At 38.0% G+C, this 11,287-nt stretch overlaps 1 protein-coding gene across 1 annotated transcript in view; it reads left to right on the top strand.

The window, feature by feature from the left end:
- tfpia (tissue factor pathway inhibitor a) overlaps positions 1 to 11,281 on the top strand; it is a gene marked incomplete at its 3' end in the record, with an annotated part of 33,229 nt that extends 21,948 nt beyond the window's left edge. The window contains exons 3-7 of the mRNA XM_020621622.1: positions 6,909 to 7,085; positions 7,913 to 7,990; positions 8,619 to 8,678; positions 10,828 to 11,007; positions 11,226 to 11,281. Coding sequence (XP_020477278.1) covers positions 6,909 to 7,085; positions 7,913 to 7,990; positions 8,619 to 8,678; positions 10,828 to 11,007; positions 11,226 to 11,281 — 551 coding nt within the window. The remainder of the gene's footprint in view (positions 1 to 6,908; positions 7,086 to 7,912; positions 7,991 to 8,618; positions 8,679 to 10,827; positions 11,008 to 11,225) is intronic.
- Between the last annotated feature and the right edge of the window lie 6 nt (positions 11,282 to 11,287).

Below are 11,287 nucleotides of genomic sequence, written 5' to 3'. Positions count from 1 at the left end.
AAAGAGTGTGCACTCAGGACTTGATGTAAAAGATCCTGATTTTAGTTTAATTAGACTGAAATGGAAAAGGTAGCTAAACATACTTTCCCCTACTGAATTCTGGATGAGTGGGGAGAATAGTTTTTGCACAGCAGCGTTCCCAGGTGACTTCAAAATGCAGATGAAAACCTCTAGACTAGAATAGACTACCATCTATTTACCACAAGGTTTATTTTCTCTCTCACCACCTTAAAACACTGTGGGCAATATGCCTGCTGCACACAGGTTGAATAGCAATTGGACTGTGCCTCTACAGTCGAAAAGGTAATTTTAGTTTTCCAGTTTGTTACATAATCAGTATTGTCATAAAACACTGATGTCAGCCACTCAGAATCAAAAGCAAGATCCTTTTTAACAGTTTTTTTTTTTTTTTGCTTCAGACATGAGAGATTGTAAAAAAAAAAAAAAAGAGGCAGAAATATGAGTGTAAAACTGTTCTTGCTGTTGCTGTTGTTGAGTGGAAAATTTTTGCCAGCCATCATCCTTGCTATAGTCCTCTTCATCTTGCAGCCAAATGCTACAAGTCCAAGCATGTTATGTGGCAGCTGTGGAAGGTTCTTCTGTGGTGAGCAAAGCTAAATTACAACACTAAATGCTGGATTACCCAAAACAGTGAAATCTGATGTTTCATAACAGTGCAAGAGCATTTGAGCATAATGATACCTGCTAAACCTTGACAGTGCAGTAAGACAGCATGTCATCATGTTAAGTGGGATGTCAGTAATGTATCACGAGCTTTCAGATGTGGAACTTCACTTTATCCACAGTAGGATGAGTTGCTTTGTGTAGTGGAATAATGCTGATATGCATGTGAGGAAAACAGTGGATGTCCACAAAAGGAAGCTCGAGACAAAGAACACCTTTTTCTCTCAGCTGCATATGTTAATGTAATACAGTCTGTCATGCAAAGCAGACAAACATTGCACCTTTAATACTCCAGATTATCCAGTCAGCATGAAATATGCCCTTGTGTATATGGCAGTCACACACTGATCAAAGTATTTAGATGATGTGTTATGTGACAAAATGCATTCTCCTAGAGGCAAACCTTCACCTTTTTGCATGAGATGAATTAATAGATGCATTTCCCTATATATAGTAGATTTCTCCATTTTAAGTCACTTCAATGGAATTCATGCAAAGAGGTTTGCACTTTAAGACAAATCTGTAAGTATGGAGTTTTTTTTGTAGCTCCAGATTCAAATTTGACATGAAATAAAAGTTCTTCAGCAATAATTTGAGGCACCTTCTCAGCACTGTGTCATTTTTAAAGCTGCACTCACTGTATGAGTACACAACGTGCTGCTTTTTGATCATAAACAAAATGACACTGCATTAAACAGAGTTATAAAACACATTTTCTCTGGCATTTATTGGGTCTTGGTTGAACAAAAAACAATACGTTACAGCACAGTATAACACCTTGTAGCCACAGCTTTTAGCTAAATTGAATCACACTTCCATGAAAGCATGTGTGCCAGGTGCTGACTTTGGTTTAATTGTTTAATAGCCAGAGTCAAAAACTGGTATGAGATACCGCATACTTTGTTTGTTGGTTCCAAAGCAGATCACTACTGAGCTGCTCTTTTTAAAAAGGGAATACAAAGACAATTAATACCAACATATTTCTGGAGTTGAACTGAAAATAGCCATAAATGACCACCCAAATGACACTACTTTTATAGAGACAGTGTTCTGTGGTAATAAACACACATGTGGCCCTCTAGATAACTGTAGGTAGCTGCTATATTCAGAGCTTAACAAGATATTTAGGCTCTACAAACAGTACATGAACCAGGATAAACAGGATGGTCATGAATACATAATGCAATAATGAAATTTTCTCAGCCCAGTTACAACAGACGCTCTCAACAGGCCACAGATGTGTTTCTAATGACCATCAAAGTCTATCCAACGGAGACGCGAGAGCCCCACAGTAGCTACTCATGCCTGGTTAGCTCCGACTAGCAGGTCCACAGTGTCGCCACGCTCCAACAAAGCCTTATACATTCGTTTTCACTCTGCTTTTGTTCCATTTTTCAATTATACTGAGGACTGCCTTATTATAATTTGTAAGTGCACTTACTCTTTAAGTGTGTATGAACATTAAAAAAAAAAAACTTGTTTTTTGAGTGTATTCTGCAGTTGGACAATGCAATGAACAAAGGAACCAGTGGAGCTACTCACATCTGTCAAAAATAAAATGAATGTGATGTGAAGATGGGGGTGAGAGCTCCAGGAAAAAAAAAGTACTGAATCTAAAAGTACTGAATCTTTGTGCTTTTTATTTCAAGTTTAATTGGCAAAGCTCTTCTGTAATTGTATATTATATAACTGGTGTAACAGCAAACTCATGCAGAAAAAGTTCAAACATAATTTTAATTTAAATCCCAGTGGAGCAAGTTTTCAAAGATGCTAAATATATCACTCTGAATTGAGGGGACAAAAATATAAAATTTTGCACAAGACACCAAAAATATTTTTAAATGGTGCAGCCATGAAAACATAAAGTCTTGGATTTACAGTATATAAATACAGAGTTTCAAGTTAGAGCTGCAAAAAGATGATACAGAATGTGATGATAAAGCCAAATGGTGTGGAATAAGATGATCTTTACAACCGTAAAACTGCGGTAGTTATGGAAAAACTGTACTGCAAAAACAGTATGATTAGTGTGTAGTTCATACCATCAGCAGGCAGTATGGAACATCAGTGTGATCACTGCAAACAAATAGTCATGAATGAGAAAATGAGCATGTTTTATGCTTCACTGCTGCAAAACTGATGTTATAGTGGTCTTGCTTGTCATATTAAGTCCAATACATCTATAAATGAATTGAAATGAACAATTAGCACTTGAGTTAAATTAACAACAATCTTTTCACCATGAATGTTTTAGTAGGCTCTTTAATGGCAGCGTTTTCCTGTCTGGATGTTTTGAACCATGCTTTTACATCTTGATAATATTACATCTTTTATTTGTACAAATACATAGGTACATTAGATTCTTAACTAAGGTGATGCTAGACTTTTCCAAGGATTTGATTTAACAGCTACAGATGTTTGAAAAGGTCAGGGACTAATGTGTTTTTGCCACTGCATTAGTTTTATCCTTCCTGTGCAGCAGGGCTGTTCTCATCAGATCAGTGACGTTTTATAGCTCACAAACAGTACACACTAAAACTACTAGATGGCATACTCTTATTTAAATGATTCCATCTATCATTAAGTCAGACCTTCTCATGTTTCTTACACGTGAATGACACAGCTGTGGCCGGCTTAACAAGAATCTTCTTAAAGAGGTCACACACCAACATGAGGAATATTTTGGCTTTCTGTTTGGGGAAGCATCTTTTCTTAACTCTCTAGCCCTGATGCTTTACTGAGACCCCAGTGACCCACAGGCATTGTATTCCAGACCCTGCCTTTTACTCTGGCTTCCCTTTTACAGCTCTGCTTGAAGAGGTCAGAGTCAAACACAGTGTTCCTCTGTGACAGGTGCACTTTTTTGTCCTTGGCTCAGGACTTATGCCCAGTCACAGGCAATAAAACCATATAGACAATAACGGAAGCAAAGGAGAGGAGCACAAAGCAAACAGTACAAACAATATGGGTTTGCTGAGGAAACTGGGCAATTGTTAAGGAAACATGGACATTGGGGAATACATTCTGGAAACAATTGGTTGATTAATTAATGAGGTAAAGGACTGAAAACATTTTCAAGCAACACCAAACAACCCCTAGTTCTCACCTCTGTGTTACTGGTATTGCTCTTTGTCTAATTAAACTGATAATTTGGGGTTTGGGTTGTTAAATGGACAAAACAAGACTTTCGAAGCCTTCTACGTGCACTTGGATTTTTCTCATTGCTCCCATCTGGCACCAAAATATCAAAGCAAACATGAAAAGGTGTCCCTTCCTAGACAAACCCACTCATCCATCCAGTATCATTTTTGCTGATTGAGGTTCTCTCTGGACAGCAGCCAAAGCCTTCAGAACAGACGACCATATGATTCATACCCAGCACTTGAAAAAAGAGCTGACCGATAATTCTTCTCAAAACACAAATCACCTCTTCCACCTTCGCACCTTTAATAGAGAACTGTGTTTCTGAATTATTCATTTACTGCATTTCTCTACAGAGTGTGCTTTAATATCCCTGGACAAATCTCTTTGCCCATGCCTTTAAGTCAAAGTCACCTCATAAAATGTATTTAGATGTTACAATCATAGCATTTTAATCACGGTAGCCTTAGATAGCGTGTGCTTATTCAAAGACTTTACTGATAAATGGTGTGTGTGTGTGGCTGGTGTGTTCTCAATGCTCTGGTGTCAGAATTCTAATTTAGTGTCTTGCAGGTGTCATTGACTTTCTGTTTTGCAAACTAATTCATAACTGTGTGGTAAACCCACTTGTCTTGCAGGGTGACAGATAAAACTTAAAATAATAGTTTAACATTTTGGGGACATGGTTTTTCACTTTTTTGTCAAGAGTTAGATAAGTAGATTGATACAACTAGGTTAACGAAACTGACTTAACATGAATGCACGCCTAAAAGGCGCGTGGTGGTCATGGTAAACTAAATCATAAATGAGAAAAAGGACCGCACACTGAAAGCTTACATGGTATATTTAAAAAGGTATAGCCAACATTTTGACCCTGTCCTGAAAAAGAGCAGTGGGTGTAAATGTTGGCTTTACTTTAGATTGATACAACTCTCATATCTGTCCAGTAAACAGCAGCTACACCCTTATTAACTGGTTAACCTCATTTAACAACTAGCCTGAAGCTCACTAATTAGCATGCTTTTTCTCATGTGTTTCTCATTTCTTTAACCCATACCAAAGTGTCAGAATTACATTTGTGTTCTTTCTAACTATGCTGGTTCAACTGCCACATATAACAGACACGGAAGTGCAGAAACTTTGCACAAGAACTAAAACATATGTATTTCCCAAAATACCTTTTTATTATTAAGATGGTTAATTCAGCCAGGTGTGCTACTGTATAGCTAGTTAACAAACCAAAATCAACTAACATGTCAGGATCATTGAATGAGTTTATAAATGAATAGTGTAGTGGACATAAACTATTAATTGACCAGGTTGTACAGAGCACAATGTGAACAATGTGCACTCAGGCAGTCTACTGATGAACACTGCATATTTAGTGCCATCAAATCCATGTCAAACAATTAACACTTGTTATTAAAATCATGTTACATTCTAACATTATTATACATTGTGTGTCATATTGCTTTATTATAGCTCTTTACTGAGGCTATGATGTTTACACTGAGTGAAATGATCAAACTTTGGGTTCACAACATGAGTTTGCACTGCCTCAGCACATTTATAGTGTAAAATGTCACATTGTTGTCATTTTAAATTGGAAAGTATCTCATATATCTGTGTGTGTTTGTGTGGTGAACCATTCAACCCATTACACCTGCCATGGTTGGATGCGCACTCCCTACGCTGCTGTTAACAGATGTTGATAGGCTTGTCAGATTGCACCTGCACTGGTTGACACTGCCAATAAGGTCTGTTACAAACAGAGCCAGTCTGCTGCAAGTGACGCATTTCACAGTTTATGTTACAGACTCTCAAACGAGCATGAACCTGTTACTGTAATGGCTTATTTAAATACAGGTGGGCTCTACTGAACCCTCCTCAACAACTCTCCTGCCTTTGCTGTGGAGCACCCCACACTGTAATAATAATATGGAATACAACAGATTTCTGTTTAAAGACAGTGCAAAAGGCTACACTACATGCTAAATTTAAACATTTCTTTCTAAAGCACTTTCTAAAAGACTGACTAATAATAAGAACTGTACTGAAGCAAAGAGCATCAGACTGTACAGTATCTTACAGCAGTAAGGCACCCGCTACTCCTAGACCCAAGGGTGACAGTATATATGTGACAACTGCTAAGAAATAACACAGAGGGAGTGAGAGTTGAGGCACGATGTAGAAAAGATATGACAGGAGAGGAGAGGTGTGATTCACTGGAGAAAGGGTAACATTAGGAGGTTCTTGGAAATACTGACTTTTCAGCTTATAGAGGACAACTGGGAGTGAATTTGAATCTGAGATCTGACTTGAGTGGAAATGCCACTGTACTGGGAACAGACAGGAAGTGGGCTAGTTGTGACTGAGCAGGCAATCATTGCAAAGTGGGTCATGGCCTGCACTTCATTTATTGCACTTACTATAGTATAACAAGAGTTTGTGTGGGTATCTTTCCTCCCTTGGTGTTCACGTCCTACTGGACCTTTGGTCTTCCATTACCTTTGCTTTTTGTCCAGTGTGTTTGTTGCAAGATTTTTCACACTTGACAAAGTAACTTGCTAATTAGTACAATTTTGCTGCTTTCACGCTGAAACTGAAAATTTAATCAAGGCAGTAAAGTATGTAATGATTTTTTTCTTCTATTTTGTTTTCATGTCGATTTTAGATTAGAGCTCTCAGTTTCAGACAAAATTAAACAAGAAGAAACAAAGAAAAAGAAGAACTAGCAGAAGAATCAAATGTAAAACTGATCAAGATAAACCAAGTGAAGATGATACCCCATAATGTGGACTGTAGAAGACAGTCTGGCACTTTTGTCTGCCTCTTTCTTTCTTGGAAAAACAAACCCACCATTAAAAAAGTTTAATCTTTATGTTGAATAACTCAGCAGTAAAAGTCATACATTTGTTATTTCAGATCCCAAAAAATGGAGGAACAAAATATTGATTATTCTTCACTGAAAAGAAACTTTACACATTTGCTATCTAGTTATTTAGTAACACACTCAATAATTAAGTGCTGTAATGGATCCTTTTCTTGGTTTCTTACACTTGTTCCTTCTCTCCATTTCCTAGATGACAAGAGCCCATGTCATTTGGCAGAGGCTCCCGGTCCCTGCAGAGGGTTGGTGACACGTTACTTCTTTGACAGCGAGAGTCAGCAGTGCAAAGCCTTCTTTTACGGCGGCTGCTTCGGCAATGCCAACAACTTCAGGAGCATGGCAGCATGCCAGGCAAAATGTCAGAACCAAGGTAGGCCAAGTTGAACTTTGACCCTTTTACTGTAAACACTGGCAAACACAGAAGCTCTCCAGGCAGCAGCACTGCTAGCAGTCAAAGTCACAGTTGAGAGGGTTACCTTGCTCAGCTAAAATAACAAACATGCAGTCTAGAGCAGTATGAGAGAGCATATCTACACCTCAGACCTACAGGCCATCAGTAAATGCCTGACCCAACATTTGAAAATGTAGTTTGTCCTATTTTTACCTTGTCATTGTTCTTATTTCACCAAATGGAAATAATTAGTTTCCTGCCTTTACTTCAAAGTAATATGCACAATGTCATTTATATACTTTGGGGGTTCAAAGACAGTCGATCACAGTTGGTCCACAGCAAATGGAATCTCCTTTCAGAACGGTGACATGGTTGATGAATTTTAACAGACCTCAAAGTCACATTCCATCATTTGACTTGTTTTAAAATGACCAAATATGGGAAACAACTTTGCCATTTAGAAGATTCAAAGTAGATAACAAGCAAGTCACTCACCTGTGACCAATTCTGCTGAAAATCAGTTATAAACTCTACATTTTTTATGGAACAATTTTAGGTAGATGACTGTGTCTGGTTTCATTAGTAGAAAATATCTATTTGCTGACCAACCCACTTTCTAGTCTGATGATAATGAAATGATGCTTGTTGTAATTGTGATTAATCCCTGGGATTTAATGAGATTTGTTCTAAGTGTAGGTGATGCAAAAACCCTGGCTCACAATTGTTTATTTTTGAATTTATGTTCTGTGGCCAGCAATGAAAACACATCTTCTTGAAAGTTTATTTTTCCTTTATTGTTAATATAGCAAAACCCACTAAGGCACCAGAAGTCCATACAGAGTCTGTGAGAGAGTTTGCTCTTGTGCAGCCAACCATATCAGCTGGTAAGACTGCATGTACACATCTCTGTGCTTCAAATATAATGTGTTAAGCTTCTGTTTCTTGTCATTCTTGTTAAAATAATAAATTATTGTTCTAAAAATTGAAATTGGAAGATTAATCCTTATGTTTGTGCATTAAAGAGTAACTACATCCTGCATAATTTGTTTGCACTATACACATTACCACATAGAGTTTTGCTGGCAGATGTTGAGATGTTCATAATGTGTGGAAAAACTGTTTTTTACTCAGACTTGACTAGTTTCTGTCTACTTGGATCTCAGAGTTTAGTTCTGTTGAATCCTGTGGCCCCTCTCTTGGCATTAACAAGCTGAAAAACATTAAATATGTATGAGATTTATTTCACAGCAGTAAACACATCAGACACTGGCCTGCTGATATTTCTGCTGTGGTATTTGGAGGTTAACAAGATATTTAGGGCTGAAAATTATTATCATTAACAACAATAAATAGCAGAGCTAGAGTATACCACCAGTAGAATTCACATTCTAAGTGTGGTATCAGTCTTCTCATCTGACTCTCACAATGAAAACACATACAGTAAGCATGTTTTCCAAAATGCTGACCTGGTCCTTTAAATGACTGATCCCCTGACACATGTTTGCTTCTCAGGAGAACCGCCTGTAAATGAACCTCAAGTGCAACCAAAGGACACTGATCAAGAGACCAAAGGTAGGAAAGTATGACTCTAAAGGTGTGTTCAGACAAAGCAGAGACAGCTTCAAGTACCTGTAAAGTCAGTGGAAAGGCACCTGAGGCTAACTTACACTCACTCTCTGCCCACACACACCATAAGAGAGTAGTTTGTCATTCTCAGTAATATCAGAGATGAGTCTGTTACAGATTATAGCTTCTAGTACTGTAACTCTGATCAGCAAGAAAAATAAAATGAGTAATATTTTTTCTTTTAAGATGAGAGGAAAATCTTTTCTTATCATCACATCAATGCAGACAGCAAAACATAGGCCAGAAACAGTTCATGCAGTGTTAATTCATTACCACAGCCACAGAGTACCCGACATCAGTCAAAGATTAACTGTTGTAATTAAATTAGTCATCATGTCCTCAGAAGAGCAATCACTCTATGATCGATTTTGATTTATAATTAAACATCAAAGTAAGCAAATCTGCTTAATTTATCACGTCAGCATGTGCTGCCAGTAACTTCACTGTAATATAATAAAATCAAATTTCATTGTGCTGTGATGCACACATGGTAGACAACTTGCAAAAATGCTTCTGATGTGAAAGGAACAGTGTGGCCTTCCCACAGCCCATTTGTCATATTCCAACTTAATAATTTTCTGTGCATTAGCAGTGAAGGAGCATATATCACGACTGTCGTGCTTCGAGGCTTTTTTGTGTGGCATCAGGAGAGCACAGGGACAGCCTGCCCTCCTCTCCTCAACTCATTCAAAGAGTTATAATTTTATGAATTCAGTTTCTTGTCAGAAAGTATCAGGAGGGAAAGATTCCAGAGGAATTTGCCTCAGTACTCAGTGGATTTCTCTCACCAGATCGTTGGCTTGTTACAAAGTATGTCTTATAAACAGTGCTGGCATGAGAACAAAACGTCTTAGTAACCAATTCTTTTATTCAGATATAAAATTATACAGATTCAGAGAAGAATATTTGGTACTGATTTGTGTCAGTAATAAATATCAGATGCTGTTTGTTGTTGTTTTCTGGTTGTTGTTCATCACTGAGTACAAATGGGTTATTTGAATTTTCAATTCACAAAAGCTGAAAATGAGCATCATAGAATTGGGTTTAGATGTTAGTCTATCAAGCAGATGTTGTCATGGTGAACGCAAAGACTCAGACTCCGACTTATCTTTAATGGCCAATGTTTGAACATTCTAGGAATCTGAAGATAAAAAAGTAGAAGACATGTATTCACTTAGGAAATATGTGCAATCCAAAGCAGGAAAAGGATGAAGATAAAGGAAGACAGTATTTATAAATAGATATACATGTATATAGATTACGGCGGAAGAGCTTTCAGCCTGATGTAAACAGTGGTTATATTTACAGTGTATTGCACTGGGATGATTGTGGTGTCTTGTCATACAGTCGTGGCTTAAGTGTTCATCAGAGTGATGGCCCAGGAGAAGAAACTGTCCCTGTGCCTGGTTGTCTTAGCGTACAGTGACCTGTAGCGCCATCCAGAAGGGAGGAGTTCAAAATGTTTGTGTCCAGGGTGGGAGGGGTCTGCAGAAATCTTCTCTGGCCTCCTCTTGAAGCGTGAGGTGTACCCTCCATGGAGGACAGGCTTGCACCAGTGGTTCTTTCTACAGTCCTGACTGTTCGCTGGAGTCTGTTCCTGTCCTGTTTAGTTGCTGAACCAAACCAGACAGTGGGTTGTCTGGGTGCTGGATGTGGTTTTATCCAGCCTCACCTGCTGGCTCCTGTATAAGACTGACATCTTGTGGTTATATAATGAAGTACATGTTCAGTTATAGCAGGGAGAGTGTATTATAGACTCTTATGAATAAATTGATGATAAACAGAACAAAGAGAAACAAACTAACCCTAAACTAAAGCAGCTCTGCTGTGTGGGAATTGGCTTTGTGAGACAGAAATACTACTATGATACTACTATTACTACTAATAACCACCCAGCATTAGCATTGATTCTGCTGTCAAGCTGGAATGGATCCATGATGGAAAGAATGCAGAGTGATATATAATTTAATGGATTATTGACAGGATGATTTCATTTTGGGCCCCATCTGAACAGTACTTGATAATGAAAACACTTGTTAGTTGCAGCCCCGATTCATAACTTTGATGTTTTCTGGCTCTTAACCATAATTTACAGAGCTGAAGCCTGAAGCGGTGTGCTTCAGTCCTGTGGACAGGGGGACATGTCACGGTGCAGAGAAGAGGTTTGCATACAACACCATGACCAAGAGATGCCAGATGTTTCAGTACAGTGGCTGCGGGGGAAATGAGAACAACTTCATGTCCCGGAGACACTGTAATAAAAAGTGCAGAAAGGGTATGATTATTTTAAGAAGTCAATTCCAAAATGCATGTTTTGATATTTAAATAAATGGAATTCATTACTTAGTGCTGTCTTATTGTAGAAAGTACATGTGCATTCTAAAAGAGTAGACATTTTGTTAGCCAGGTGTAAATGTTTGTCATTGTGAGATATAACTTGCAATTTGACATTTTTATAAAATCTGTAATAAAAGATGTTTTGTTCCGTTGCAGCTACTGGGATGAAGATGCCACGAATAAAGAAGAAAAACCTAAACATCATTGCTCATCTCTCA

Source organism: Monopterus albus, unplaced genomic scaffold (assembly GCF_001952655.1).
Source record: "Monopterus albus unplaced genomic scaffold, M_albus_1.0 scaffold263.1, whole genome shotgun sequence".
Lineage (NCBI taxonomy): Eukaryota > Metazoa > Chordata > Actinopteri > Synbranchiformes > Synbranchidae > Monopterus > Monopterus albus.
The sequence above is the reverse complement of the archived record's forward strand: the minus strand, read 5'-3'. Positions and strand labels throughout refer to the sequence as shown.